This window comes from Ptychodera flava, chromosome 18 (assembly GCF_041260155.1).
Source record: "Ptychodera flava strain L36383 chromosome 18, AS_Pfla_20210202, whole genome shotgun sequence".
NCBI lineage: Eukaryota > Metazoa > Hemichordata > Enteropneusta > Ptychoderidae > Ptychodera > Ptychodera flava.
This window is the reverse complement of record NC_091945.1, coordinates 32,494,467-32,509,991: the sequence shown is the minus strand read 5'-3', so window position 1 is coordinate 32,509,991 and position 15,525 is coordinate 32,494,467. Positions and strand designations below refer to the sequence as shown.

The following is a 15,525-nucleotide window of genomic DNA, read 5'->3' as shown; positions in this document are numbered from 1 at the left end:
ACTTCAAAGTGCCGCTAAATGGTATGTAAAGCAATAAGCACGTGGATATGAGTGTAATTTGGGAAACGAAACGGGAACCATGACCGTGGTTTACAATTGAGCAGAGTAAGTCAGCAGTAACCGACTGAAAAGCATGGTTATTCGATCGGTTATGCCCAGTAGATCGCCACATTGAGTACAAGACATGGCCAACTGACGGACATAAATACTCTTTGCTCGGTCTTTTGCTTCTAGCTTGCCACACAAAACGAGACTACTTTTAATCGCATGTAAGAAATACATTTATTTAGTTTTGAATTTATACATAGCTTTGTTAGAATGTTCAATGGAGAGGATATGTTACAGAAATACACCTGTTTACCTTATTTCGACTTCAAAACAATCGAAGAGTCTTTTTTTGAAGTGAATGGTTGGGGGACATCGAATGTTGGGAGGGTTGTCTCAGAAATTGTAAGGGTGGGAAGTGACATAAAAAGGAAGAGCAAACTCGACGGTAAGACAATCTCGGTGGTTTTTTGGTTTTTTGCTGTTTTGAAAACAGAAAGACATTACTCAAAAGGAGGTGTGTCGAAAGCATCATAGCAAAACGTTCCTGTTACAATTTTGCAGAAACGACGAAGTCAGGTCGGCGACTTTGGACAATTCAAAAATTGCTCTCCCCGTGGTCGCTTTTTATTTACTATCAAAAATAATTGGTTTTAAGTAGACAAAATCGAAAACAAGATTATTCAAAGATTTTTTAAATAACACTTCTACATTGAGCTTGATAATTTACAGCATTGGTATACGTCACTGTGGCGAAAATTTGCCCGCAACATCTGAGTCAAAAAAACGTTCTCCTTCGGAAAGGGACGGGTGCAGTGTCATTGCATACTCAAGTCAAGTAACAATGACATTTGTCTCACAAAAGAGTTCATGTAAAAAACCCAATACATGCAAAGGCATATATTGCCCGTCAAATGTAGGAATCTAAATGAAACATTGGCTGCTAATGATTCTTTGCTACAAATTTTTGGCAAATCGGAGAAAACCGTTCTGCGTGAGTAGACTGATACATTCGTTGCACTACAAGGCATGATGGAGAGTTCGGCAAGGTGGGTTGTTTTAGCACGACCGTCCCTTCGATTTAAGCCTCATTTGCGATATTGTCGTCGGGCGCATGGCACTTTTCCTCCCGTTGTGGAAAGCACGTGAACAGGAACAGGCATTTCGGTGGTCGTTCACGTTCACGTTCACTTCTGCATGCAGATTCTCTGTAACCGTTACGAGAAAGTCCGACAGCGGGCACTCCATGCATCTCTTGAAATTCAAACTAGCCTTGTAACATGTACGATTGCAAGCAGACACTGGAATCTTGATTTAAAGTTTGGCCGGGAAGTTCTCTGTTTTATAAAGTCTTTGAGTTTTTTTGTATGTCAAATAAGTATAACAATAAACCGTTGATGCTTACTGAGCTAGTTGTCTTTTCATTGACTGTTCCAGTTGCAAATGTCTGCTTAAATGGATCGGTGGACAAGGTCGAAGAGTTGGCAGTCTTTAGTGCGTGTATATCACCGCGATGAAAGACTGGTGAGCGCCATCGCTGCGTCATACTCTCTGTGAACAGACTGTCCATTAACTGCCATATTTACTCCTAACCTATACCGAATAAGAACAAAAAAGCAAAATAAATGACTACATAAGAGGTCAACCTTCATTCGATTTACTTTTCTTTAAACTCACTGACCAGGCTCGGCTAAAACATTGCTAAACATCGCCTGTCGCCGCCGCATAGCGGAGCGTTTAATATTTCTATGCATGGCAATTACTGGCCCTAGTATTTAATATTTCAATAACCATATCTGTGCATTTTCCTAATGATTGAAAACAAGCTATGATTATCGTGGCCGTGCTCTACAGTGCGTATAGTAAATGATATGATAGACGAAACCGTTATTGGCAGGGATTACTGGCTGTCGGCGGGATCCGTGGTTTTCCGCACGGGCTGCTGACAATGGTGTCGAAATAATACTCGGCGTGGCCATCCTAAATCATGATAGACGAGAATTTTCCTTCCCGGGGAATAAGAAATAGACTAACAGCCACACGACAAAATATTGTACCCTGCATTCCTAACTATACCAACATTGAAGCGTAACGAAACCCTGCCTTTTTGAATGCCCACAACTCTAATCAATAAGGTTTGCTATGTAATGTCAATTAAAATTTAACATAAAAATTCTCGACGTATGTATGTCAATTATTAAAGGATAATAGAAACTAAATGCCCTTCCAATCTATCAAATACGTGATTATTAAAATAAAATAATTGCACTATTTCAACACCAACTGTGCAAACTTCATGATTCGATCGGACAAGAAACGTCTCCGCTAGAAGCTCAAAACTCATTGTAATTGAAACTCATAATTTAATATGACTTCGAGTGTCATCGTCGAGGACAAGGGGGTTAGCTGACCACGTTATCTGCTGACGAGTCAGTGAGAATGAGCGAGCTACACTACAGGCGCGTCCCTCTCTCCCTCAACCGAGCTGACAAGCCGGCCGTCACTACTGCCACCATAAAGCCAACCTAGTCGACCGTAAAATGATTGCTTATGATAAAAATTTGGTCGGATCTCGAACAGATATGAAAAATAAATTGATGAGAAAGAAAGTCTGAGAGAGAAAAGAAGTAAGTCTTACCTCTTACCTCTTTGCTACCGGTTTAAAGGCTGTTCGGATTGGGTGTTCACTTGCTTCGCTGACGTGCGATGATTTGTCCACACGTAAATCGTCTACAAGTGTACAAGAAAACAAAAATAAGTAACTTAAAAATCAAGGTGAAGAAAAATAGCTAACTACGGCAGCTATGGAATGTTGTAAACAATTGAAAGACAGCAAGGAAACTGTCTTTTATCGGGTTGAGTTAGAAACGTGGCGTGGAGTTGGTCATCGGTAAATCCCGTGTGCACGGTTCACATGATCCAGCTTCTTAGCGACTGTAATAAATCTTTTAAGTTGTTGAAATTGTCAATGCTTCATAACCTGGAGAAGGCAACAAGTTGTTAACTTGATATTTTCGATAAAGGATTGTGAGTATTATTGACTTTCACTAACCTTCTCTGTGAAAGGCCGCAGCCGCTATGCTGTACTTTGTCGCCTGGGCGCTATTGTGGGCTATCATCGCAAGATCGCGACTTGGTCCTGAGTGTAACTCACTACCACCAGATCGCATTAACGCATTGTCCGTTCCTAACATGGGATTGTGCGTGTGCGATAATACTGACGAGGCTGTGCTCCGGTTTGCCGCACTGTATGCAATTCGTGAAGCCTGGGGATGGAAAACACCGTCCACCCAGTGTTGTAGCGTGTTCACATTAGGTTCCGTGTTCAGACTGAGATGTGTTTGGAATGAGCTTGCAGAGATGGTTTGCTGACATAACGGTGACCTCTGTGGCAATTCTGGACTACTTGGATTTGAAGTCCGTGCTAGCGAAGCCAGCGACCAAATTTTCGGTTTAGGCGCCGGTTGCGGCTGTTGTTGGGTTGGGGTTGAGGTAGCAGTGGGTATTCTGTTTGTTGTACTTGCATTCTGCGATAGTAGTGGTGGGTCCGACAAACTGAGTGAGTCAGCGTTACCCGAAGAATGTCTACAACTGTCGTCTTCTTTAACTCTCTCCTCGCTATCGACTTCACTGTCATCTTTTGGATGATCATCGATATCGTCATTCTCTTTATCAGTGTCTAAATAGAGTGTAGAAAAATACAGGTTGTATTAAATGCGAGTTTAACGCACAGCAGCGTGCAGAGCGACGACCGCATTAAAAATTTACAACGCTCTTTTGAAACGGTGTTGAAGTATGTTGTTTAATACCACATAATTGTCATAATAATATTCATGTTCCGTTTATGAAAACTTCTAACGGCGCGACAGCTGTTTGCGGAAATATCACAAGAAAGTGCCCAGAAGTATGAAAAATCGCTGATTAAAAACAACATGAGGCCACCACAGTAACGCCTGTTTGATACGATAGAACATTGAAACTCAAAACTTGGAAAGCAAATACGAATTTTGTCGGGGAAACCAACGAAGGAAAACAGGGTTTAATTTAAAGTTTTAATCTGAGAGAACCTCGCTTCTCTGCGGGCAGATCAAGACCAGGCAAGACAGTGAGAATATGGCTACTTTCAGAAATTGTAAAAAGGTAGATTATACAGAGATATGTTTGATATACGTTGGGTAAACTTAGTGGTTTTTTTTACTATCAATGGAGATTCCTATGAAGTCTCCCTTTTTTTCAGTGAAAACTATAATATCACAACGGGAAGTTAATGGGAGATGTGATGCGATAATGGGTAAAGTAATTCAATTCATAGACCAAATCACTCACCTAAACTGTCCAATCTTTCCGAGTGTTGGTCATCATCATCCTTTGTTTCGTCTTTGTCGTCGTCGTCGTTGTCGCCGTCGTCCGAATCGTACTTTCTATCGTCACCACACCTATTCCTCGGCGACCATGTCATTTTATTTTCCTTTTTAAGCCGTCGACGAGCGTTTGCGAACCACGTGGAAACTTGAGTTAGGGTCATTTTTGTGATAATCGCAAGCATAATTTTCTCTCCTTTGGTTGGGTAGGGGTTTTTTCGATGTTCGTAGAGCCAGGCTTTCAGCGTGCTCGTCGTTTCGCGGGTGGCGTTTTTCCTCCTTGCCGCTCCGTTGATATCGACACCGCCATATCTGTAACGGACGGAAAGACATGTGAATAAATCTTTATACGCTGTTTCTCTTTCCTATATGCTGTGTTTTCACTTCCATTTCACAGACAACCACAACGGGCAGTTTCTTTTCAATTTCACAGCATTAACATGCCTTCAAAAACTATACATTTTAGAACATTTTGATTGTGCGAGGCTCTCCAAGGGAACAATACAAAATGAGAAATTTGAGTCGGAAGGAGTGTTTGTTGAATGCACTTGTGTACATGGTACTACATACCTATCTCCGTAATATTGGTAAGTAGGGTCGTACGGATAGCAAGCAGTCGGTTGATACGGGGAACTCCAGCTTCCGTCCGCGCTAGTTTTTAAATCGTAAGTCGTGTTCTGAAACAGAAATACAACCAAACAGTTTGATAATGTTCATTTGAACTTCAATTTGTATACAAAAGACCTGTTGAAAGTTTGACGATTTTCGGTGGAGTGCTGCCTACTACCACATGTTCACTGGCAATGCACAGTAGAACTCTGTGTACCATAAACATGGAAATACCCGTTTTACGATAATTATAAGTATGCTCCTTAATATCGTAAGCTTTTCGGCTATCATGGTTTGCTGCTAGTTTCCCTTGCTCGGATTTCTAGTCTCTAAAATGATTGATATTAAAAATGAAACACGTAAAACCGTATGTTGCCAATCGTGTTATTGTGTGTTGAAGTCATCCCGAACTCGTGCACTGAGACTGGAGCGGTCTTAACCCAACGGGGTGTAAGGATTGTAAACTTTTAAAACGTACCAATGGTGAGTAAAAAGCTGACGGATCTGTCCCAAATGTCGGTACGTATCCTTGATCGCTGGGATAACTTGAACCGTAGACAAAAGGCAAGCCGGCTACCCGAGAGTGCATGAGTGTCGCTGCCCGGCTGGCGTCGTATTGACAAGAACACACAGTCTGGCCCGTGTGTGGATCTGTCATTATTGGTCGTCCACCTTCACAACATGATGTGGAACTGTGGCTTACACTTGACATAAGTAACTGAAACAAATCGCAAAAAGTATGATCAAAATATTGCAATTAGTTCGGGGTTGCTTGACTATAGTTTAAATAAGCATGGAAGGTGTAAGTTAAGGGTGAGATTGCAATATGGTTTACACTGTGCACGTTTCGCCGGGCGGGTCGTTTAACAGCCGATCGACTTCCCAACGCCCGCTTAAGAATTACATATATAAGAACTTTTCATAATATCGCAGGGTTTGTGAAATGATACTGAAAACACAATGGATGGTCTATTTACCTGGGAAGACGTCGGATAGGGATAGCCAAGGGGATAAGCTGCGGACATGACAGCGTTCTGGGTCTAAAGCTCCGAATCAAGTTGAAGCGATTGGCGGTACTCGCTAATAGTTCAAACTTGGTACTTTAAGTTAAACCAGCGTACATATAATATGGAAAACTCCAATATGCCTCAAATAAGGAAAGACACGCCACTTTCAGCCAATCTCTCTTTTTATCAAAGGCCGGGACGGAACAACACTTGAGCCCGATGATCGTACAGCTCCTTGCGCTCTACGCCTGCTATGGCAGACAGGTCACGGCGATAGTGGTGGTGCAAGAGTGCACTGCACTGGTAGTCCGATCAGTCTTGTCTAACTGTATGTAGCGTACAGCGCGTTGTGGGCCTTGGTTCCTATGAAAGGCAAAGAATGGGGTTGGTAACTACTATCTTATCACCATGCATGTATGTACTCCCGAAACATGCTACGTCATATTGACATTTAGTTGATGTGACAGTTCCGCTGAGATTCACCAATCAAATTAATTTATGACCAAGCAAATACATTGGTCGAATGCGCCAAAATGATTGACAGCCGATGAGTTGTTAACGTTCATTTAGCAGGCTAGACAAGGACACAACAGACGACCATTACAATGAAGCTCCGCCTACTATGGGTGGACTGCATATGAATGCCTGCCCATTTGGGTGTAGTTTTCATGTTGAGAACCAAGGCACGCCAGTATAATGAACGATAAGCAGTGTTTTGGCAGGGAAGCTGTGACCCCTTTGTAAGAGCGCACTCAGAAAAATACAACACATAAATGTAAGCTAAATTTGATTGTAAATTAGCCGTTGTACTCGGCTTGAGGTGATGCCTTCCGAGTTCGACCTTCAGGACATGCGCGCGTTCTATGCGGTCTGCTGTGCGCTGTTGTCGTTCTTTACCGTACCAGTTCATTGTGTCTCTGTCTATCTTGTTCTCTTCTGTACCCGTGTACGAAGTGAGTTCGTATCTTTGTATTTGGTAATCTCTTACACGTATCGAACCAGTCCGTTCGTTGTTGTTATCAACACCACAGCATGTTTACAGCATGTACATACTACCGCCACCGGGCAAAATAACTCAATAACGTTTCTTCATCGCTCAGCTTTCATTCAAACCCATGTATACTTTACAATCACGCTCACTCTAGTCCCCCAGATTATTCTGAGAACTCTCTTCAAATATTCAAATCGTGTATGAACAGGCTGCTCTCCGTGTTATTTAAAATGCTTTGTTTTATTTTTTGACTTTGCTTTTGTTTGAAGTATGTAAGTTGACTTGTTGTATTATGAACCTCTATGCTAATGAGTTGAGAGGGCACTCGACCAGCCCACCACCAACCTACATAGGCTATTCACACAGCTTCATTCTCACCCGGATTAAAATGAAAACAAACTCGCATAGGAGGCGTTTTAGTCCGCTAAATCTCATTAGAACTTTTGTCTTGGGTCAAGTTAGCGTGCTCTATCAGCGTATGACGGCGGAACTGAGCAACTTGCCGACAATTCTAACCCCATTATACGCCGCAACTCACAGAGCGGCTAATCTCTCACAGAAAGTGCCGAAGTTGCCTAGTTTATACCATTAGACATGCAACTCTCCATTGCGTTCCTATTCACCGCGTTCACTTTTCAAACCCTTCCTCTATAGATACAGAGGATTTAAATCTCTTTCTTTCAGCTCAAGCTTACTCCTACATTAGCAAAAAATAATTAACTTGACCATTTAATTCCTAAACAACTGATATTGTATTGTTTCAAATCCTTTTATTTCCAGTTTCTTTGCGAAAATGTTCATCAATGGAGAGGATGTTTTCACCTGTTATGTGTTTTGCTCAACATATGAGGATATGGATGGATAATTGTCACGAACATTCATGATAATGACACTTTTTTTCTCTTCCTATGAAGTGCTGCTCAGTTCTATCTGAACGCCCGTCCATCCATCCTTCTATCCAGCCCATCCATCCATTCATCTACACACACATATATGCACACAGATATACCAAAGTGTGTATATATATATATATATATATATATATATATATATATATATATATATATATGAATTTGTTTTTTTGCATATATATATATATATATATATATATATATATATATATATATATAAAGCAAATATTATTTATCGAATTTCAAAACCAGCCAAAACTGTAGTATAGTCCAAACCATATAAACGAGAATGATGTCCTAAGGAAAAAATAGTCAGAAGCTTGCTAGATGAATGAAACTTAAGTAACAGATATAATTACTTTGTACTTGAAGTAATTTGTGTTATTATTTGTAACGCTCTGTTTTTAGCATCAAGTACTGTAGTTTCCCACAAGGACATCTGTATACTTATACATACATACATACATACATACATACATACATATATATATATATATATATATATATATATATATATATATATATATATATATATATATATAATGTGTTGTGTCATTCTATTCATGCACGTAGATATACGTATATATTTACTTATTTATGTACGTATCTATATATCTATCAATGTATCTATCTACTTGGGTAAACAACCATTCTTTATTGCATTAATCTATTTATCTATCCGTTCATCTATGGAGCTATCTCTCAATTTATCTCTCGTGTATCTGTTCATCTAATCACTCACCCGTATGGGTGTGACAGTCTTCGAAGAAACCCAACGCGGTATGAATCCACCTGCCTGCTCAAATACCTGCCAGTCTGTCCGTCTATAAGCGGTCTGCCCTCCTTTCTCTTAGTCCGTTTTTGTCCCCTACTTGACCGTCTATTCGTATCTACACGTTTGTCTGTCTGTCCCAACCGTTTCCCAAGTCTTTCATGTTTTTTGTTTTCAAAATAAAGGCCTACATCAAAGCGCCTCTCGCTTGCAGACGACGGGCAAAATACTAGTGTATAATTAGTCCGTCGGTCAGAAAGAAACGAAGGCAAAGTGGATAGGGAAACCGAATACCTGGTGCGGTAGGTAAAAAATACACGAGAGGTCCAGGGATTAGCTTTCGGTTGGTCTCGTCACATGTATCGTGTCCAAGATAAGGTAAACACATAATAAACAATGAGGAAACACTGTTGGCTCACTTGCTGGCCATTTGGCCGGCAGCTCAGTTACTTTTTGCAAACATGATACTGATCACTGACTGGAGTCGGTAACACTGTCCCCCGTCAGTGGATAGGAAAAAAGGCCGACCCTCCAAGCTATAATACCCGTGTGTACATGCAATACTGCGAATATTGTGATTGTGCTTCTTCCGAAAAAAAAAGTTTCCGTCGGTGGGAAGAACATGAGACCGGGTTTAATCTGGCCGGTGTGGGTTTAGAGGGCGACATCGTCACGTCGGGAAAAAAGCTAGATGGATTTGGATTTCTCTGATGGTCCATTAACTTGATGTGGATAAGTTGGCAAGCCCTAGGCTCGGATATAACTTTCATTTTTCATGAAAAGTTGCTCGGAGGATTACGAAACAAATTAAAACCATGCCTAGCGAGCAATGAAGAAAACTAATTATGATATGTAGCCGCTTGCTTGGAGCCATGTCTTTTCCAAAGTTCTTTTGGCAGCTGGTTCTCTTGTATCTTCCTGTTTCCCGTTCCCCACCTCTTCCGAACTGTTGATGTTTGCATGCAGTCAGCATTTGTAGTTTTTGGCGTGGAATAAAGATTTTACACGGCATTAGCATTCGGTTAGTGCAGTCATGTTGGAAAGGACCCTAATTAGAGATGTTGTCTGTTTGTAGAGAGCAGGGACTCTCACCGTAGCGCAGTGCTGCCAAGTATATCCGAATCGAAGTCTCCGTTTACATGCTCAGTTACTGGCGCATAAGTGGTGTGCCAGCTACTGCATTGTGTGTGACCAGTAAATGCATATAGTTACCATTCTCATTCAACATTCAAGATGGTATCTCCAGTGAATAGCGCTAATGCTCAATTTCATGCTAATATCGCGTTGTGTTTTACTTCATAATAGCCCCCGACTCGGCACAGCTTAAAGAAAACAAGAATGCACAGTGCAATGGGGGTTGCTTTACACGTTCCCTTTGTCCAAAGTTCAGATAATGTAAGGAGATACAGCGAAATTAAAGAATTTTTGATCCATTAAACATTATCAGTCGCACATCTATGAGCGAGTTGCTGAAACCGACCGCGCTATGTTTTGAATGGAGTTCACTGCATCTTCATGAAATTCGTCTTGCAAAGCTCACGCGTCGAGTTTTTTTGCGGAATGCGTGTCTCTAGACGAACCTAGACACATTAACAGCGTTTGATATCCTTGAAGATGCGTCAAAAACGATTTAATAATGGCATTGAAGTCTTTCGCCCTGTCAGAGATCCCATTACAAGTCTTACACAGACACATAGAGGTGTCAGCACACCATACATCTTGTCCGGTGCGCCGCTGGGATCATTTCCACGGTCGCGGTGGTCGCATTCCCCAGTCATGATCGATTTACAACCGATTACGTCACTGAAGGCAAACTGACGCGGTGTAAGGCGAGTAGCGCCGGCGTCCGCACGTGGTGTGTTGTCCTCATGTCACATTGGGTCATAATTTATGATGCTCAATTAATGTGTTCACAGAGCGTCGCTGGCGCAAATTTGTTACCGTTTACAACCAGTACTAATGAGCGAAGCATCAATTTGATGCATTTTGCATAATCACTCTGTTTACTTGTCCAATTTCCTAAAACACATAACTGACGAAATAAAAGTTTGGTGATGATAATTAAGTGTTCAGAAGGAGGTGCCGATGGGCCCTGTCTTTTTTCTCAAAGCTTGGCAAACCTCAGTAGCATTTTTTCCGACTCTCGCTTACCGCGCACACCTTGATGTAAAACAAAGAAGTTTTTTACAAACCTACCAAAATGCTGAAGTCATGACGACGTTTTATGCGGTGCCCAAGACACGTGAATAAAGGGATTTTTAATGGCATGTCCGCAAAGAATTTGACAAAGGCCATTACAGCAGTCGCGATGAGAATGTATCTATCTTACACGCTCGTTTTCTGCTGTGTACAATGGCGACTCTTGCCGTTGGAAAAAAAAGCCGTATCTCTGGGGAGATATGTATATGTACATCGGAGTTTGTGTCGCCGTTGTGTTGTTTGTTTACGCGTTGCAAGAACATTCTCCGCATCCCCGGTCCATAGATACGTGCACGTTGTTATCCCAAGCGCATCTCTCCAGGGCAATAACATGACATCTTCCATTGTTGCTGACACTGTGTGATATGATGAAATATCTATTAAAAAAGCATGATTTCTAAATCGAAAATGTCTTGGGCTTTCTGTTGTTGTTTGATGTTTTGTCTTGTTTTCTTGTCCGAGGTCGGCAGTTCATGTCACGGTCATGCTATCTTGCATGTACGGGACAAATCTTTGACTAAAGAAAAGAAGACCCGATTCTTTATTTATTTATGTTGGTAACCAGACAGCTTTGTCTCTGTCTGCCAGTCTAGTCTATCCTTCTCCGTCAGTGTGTCCCACTCTATACGTCCCTCCCTTTGTCCAGAACACACTAGAAGAAGAAGAAGAAAGATCTTGACAACAGGAACTAGACGCCACAGTGTCGTTTTCGATTTTTGTGTTTTTTGTTGTTGTTGTACGCATGTGTGGTTAAACGATGGTCTGAGGTTTTTCTCATTGGGGTTTCATCCGTAGCATCAACTTTCAGCTAGCTACTCTTGGCAAAACGTCGATAGATAATGGGAGTCGCCGACCTTTGAGGACACCGTTATCGGCTACGGCAAACGACCACACATGGAATTAGTGACTGCGACTAGGCAGGCAAAAAAAAGTTAATGCTGGTGTGATGGAAGGTAGATATACGATAAAAATTTAACCCGGAGCTTACTTAATAGAGACGAGGTTGCACCGCTGGGATTCTGATGTTTTGTTATTTGGTTGACACATCTCTGTCTACGATCTAAAGTCATGCCTATGTTGGTGTAATTAGCCAGGGGATTGAAAAGTCGTATCTATTACTAATTAGTATTCCAAGCCAAAACAGCGGCCCAATCCTAATTGGATTTCGAGCATTGTAAACTAAATAACAGTTGTTGCAAAGTATCAAAGACATGCACGCCGCTATTGTCCATCTTGTTTGCTTCCGTGTATACACATTTTAAGGGCAAAATAAACACCTTCAAATGAGTTATCCTTAGGATTCACCGTTAACACGGTTCACGAAAAAGCCATTTTTGGCACGACGAACGTAACGGCTTGTGCGTGTAGAGCGAACAGGGGCCGAGCAGGGCGAAGATCCTCTGTCCGGGTATGCAGCGTGTATAATAGAGCCCATCGATCTGTTGGTACTTTAGTGGCATTCCGACGGTTTTCAAGGGGTGACTATCACTAATTACCACAGCACAAACACAGAGCCTCCGCTGAAGGCAAACAAAGGACTACAGGAAATCTTCACGTTAGTCATCGATGGCCCTTTGCCATGCCTTTTCGGCGGCCAAACCTTTGCTGTATAGTAAGGTGTTGCTAATAACAAATCATGCATGATAATGTCCGACAAATTTTCATAAGCGGTGCCAAACTGTCTCATTCTCCCCCACACATTTACAACGGGGGCCTTATCGCCTAAAACTTCGATAATTTCGTCCCACTTTTTCCGTCTAGAAAAATAATGAAGATTATGTATTCGTCTTGCTCAGGATCGGAACAGTATCCCCTTGTCAAAATACGCTCCATTTTAAACCGAGTCCGTATAATTCATATAATTATCACCGATGTCATGACTCGGAATATGAGCATGCCGTGTATCTTTTAGCACAGACTGAAATTGTAAGAAAATTGAACCAAGTAAAGAGGGCTCACCGATGTACAGAAAGGGAATACGATTCACTGACGTGATTTTCGAGTTGGTGTATTTTCCCCAGTTCCGGCTATGTCAGATCTACTTATGTCTACTGCTCATGCGTGCAAATATTGTCTGAAAGGCAGGGGAAAACAGAAAGTGCGATATATGGCAACGATAGCACTGGGGGATAGCGCACACCGAGTGGCAAGTGTGTCAATAACTAAAGCGCTTGTCATCAATTCACACATATCCTGAAAGATGGTAGCGATGACGTAGCGAGTGACGTATAAATGAGGCGAAGTGACAAATAGTACTGTCATTCCCAAAGTGACACGAGCTGAAAAGTCGCATTGATACCGACAGAGCCGAGACGATTTGAAACGCAGAAATGGTGTGATATCCGTCAAGAAGTTTGAACCGTGTGTCGGGTTGGGTCACCCCGATTGGAAGTGGCACTCTTCCTCACAATATCTTTGACTCGAATCTAGGATCAGTGGAAGCTAGCCAAGCATACAACGATAAATTTTCGGGCAAAAGCTCCGTGAAAGCAATATTAGATGAGTGCTAATGGGGAGCAGTAGAGCGAATCATCTAGTGGCTTAGTCTAAGAAGAAGACGAACAGTAGCTGGGATATGTGTCTTGGTATAGCTGCCATTAACACAGACTACATCAATTACCCTGGGATAAATGAACATCCGATTTCCAAACTCCACATCCTTAAAAACACATTTGAAAGTAATCCTGAGTTATTTAGCTGTATTTTACTGCACTAATCCAGATTCCATTTTGTGTCATTTTGTAGTAAACGTTTCTACCGCATTTGACTACATCATCACGGAGATAAGTGAAGTCGGCAAAGATGGCTTTATAATAAGACATTTTACAATCGAATCTCATTATAGACAGCGAACTTTCTATTCTTCTCTGCCATGCAATGGAAGCGAGACGCCATGTACAAGAACTATCTTTGTGTTTGTTTCAATGCAAGTTTCAATTGTGGCATAGTGATTTACACTCAATGGCAATTCTTTTATTTTGTATAGATGTAGTGCAGGTGTTGGGCGACCATTCCCACACACATTCTGGGCTCCTGTCAACTCTGTGCTCATTTGTCCCAGCTACTGACCCTTTTACGCTAAATGGAACTTGTAATTAGCCATTATACGCTGTGATTTTTCCCCCTACACGATGACCCTAATTAGTTGAACCTTTGAATTGCTTCACTACTTTTCATCTCAAGCAGTGCTCTGACTGCCTTACTCCCTCACTCTTTTGCTGTTTCCTACTATTTGCACTAAACGTCTGCCCATTCAGAAAGCCAGACAAGTCACTCTGTCATTTGCTGTTCCGGTGTAGTCTCCCAAACGATCAATATGTCACCCCAGCACTAACAGGGCTTTTCACCTCCCCTGACATGTTTCCCGTCTCTCGTTGATCCCTGCAAGCTCAATATCCTCAAAAACAAAACAATAAAACAAAATCTGACACAGTTCAGTCTGTAAACAAACACAACCATGGTACAGATACGGGACAAAGGAATTTCCATTGTCCTCTCCAGCCATATATATCTTTTTTCTAAAGTAGTGCGCATGACTTCATCAGGAAAACACACCGGGGCAAATTGATCCCGGAACTCGATCTAGCGGATTTGAAGGATCAAACCAGGAAACAATGGGAATTTTATGCTATTTGTGATTAAGGAAAAGGGCAACAAAGAGTATTACGCAGACCAAAGATTCGACTGTCTGCAACCGCGAGATAAACATATACCCCCTTGTTGATCATATGGCTGGTAAGCTTTGTAATTGCAATGATGGAAATTTTGTCATACGCATCTGCTGAGGTTGAGAAATCCCTGCAGTCGAAACAAAGGCAACAGTCATTCATTCATTCCCTCATTCATTCATTCATTCATTCATTCATTCATTCATTTAGAGAGTTACAGACCGATGATGTAGACACTGGCTGGTCCGAAATTGATCTCATACAATGAACTCGACGATCGATACGAAAACAAAAGTTGATGACGTTGTAGGAACATCGGATTTTTCACGTGTCTGTGAGGAGACATGATCCACAACTCTCAGGAAGAAATGAAACGGCGAGTTTTCAAGTCTGTGTTTTAGGTCGTCAGAATATATATATACATATGTATATATATATATATATATATATATATATATATATATATATATATATATATATATATATATTTGAAGTAATTTTGTGTTATCACATATATATATCACATATATATATATATGTATATATATATATATATATATATATATATATATATATATATATATATATATATATACGTTCGTCTGATGATCGCTACAGAGGATACATGTAGCGTGAAACTCTGAGTAACGCCTAAGTCCTGTTTTTAAATTGGATGGTGAAGTAATGTCGATTTAATCTACAAATGTTATCTCATCTGCTTTTCTTTTCATATTACACACATGCTTTTATAAGAAATTTGCGATATTGCAACATTCAGCTATATGGCAACAAACACTTTTGAGAAATTTGAAAATATGAAAATCCAATTATCCCAAATTAGTTCCAATCGTGTTTTATATATATATATATATATATATATATATATATATATATATATATATATATATATATATATATATATATATATAACGAAGAAGTAAGTGTTACACTGAAAAGGGAAT

At 40.9% G+C, this 15,525-nt stretch overlaps 1 protein-coding gene across 2 annotated transcripts; it reads right to left on the bottom strand.

The window, feature by feature from the left end:
* Nucleotides 1–257: 257 nt before the first annotated feature.
* LOC139117413 (Iroquois homeobox protein 6a-like) lies at nucleotides 258–6,509 on the bottom strand. Of its 2 annotated transcripts, none has more exons than XM_070680511.1 (7): nucleotides 5,993–6,509; nucleotides 5,494–5,733; nucleotides 4,977–5,083; nucleotides 4,372–4,718; nucleotides 3,098–3,724; nucleotides 2,684–2,775; nucleotides 258–1,638 (listed from the first exon to the last, which is right to left on the bottom strand). In XM_070680511.1, exons 1-6 carry the CDS (start codon nucleotides 6,038–6,040, stop codon nucleotides 2,687–2,689), a joined length of 1,458 nt encoding a protein of 485 aa, XP_070536612.1. In that variant the 5' UTR covers nucleotides 6,041–6,509; the 3' UTR covers nucleotides 258–1,638; nucleotides 2,684–2,686. The 2 variants fall into 2 exon arrangements, with proteins under 2 accessions (XP_070536612.1, XP_070536611.1); XM_070680510.1 differs by having other exon boundaries at nucleotides 2,691–2,775; nucleotides 5,993–6,475.
* Between the last annotated feature and the right edge of the window lie 9,016 nt (nucleotides 6,510–15,525).

Excerpts from the sequence above, each read along its gene's own strand:
- LOC139117413 (XM_070680510.1), bottom strand. The coding sequence starts at position 6,040 with ATGTCCGCAGCTTATCCCCTTGGCTATCCCTATCCGACGTCTTCCCAG. Across the intron at positions 5,734-5,992 it reads CCTATCCGACGTCTTCCCAG|TTACTTATGTCAAGTGTAAG; the intron begins GTAAATAGACCA and ends GATTTGTTTCAG. Across the intron at positions 1,639-2,690 it reads TTTAAACCGGTAGCAAAGAG|GTTAGGAGTAAATATGGCAG; the intron begins GTAAGAGGTAAG and ends TATTCGGTATAG.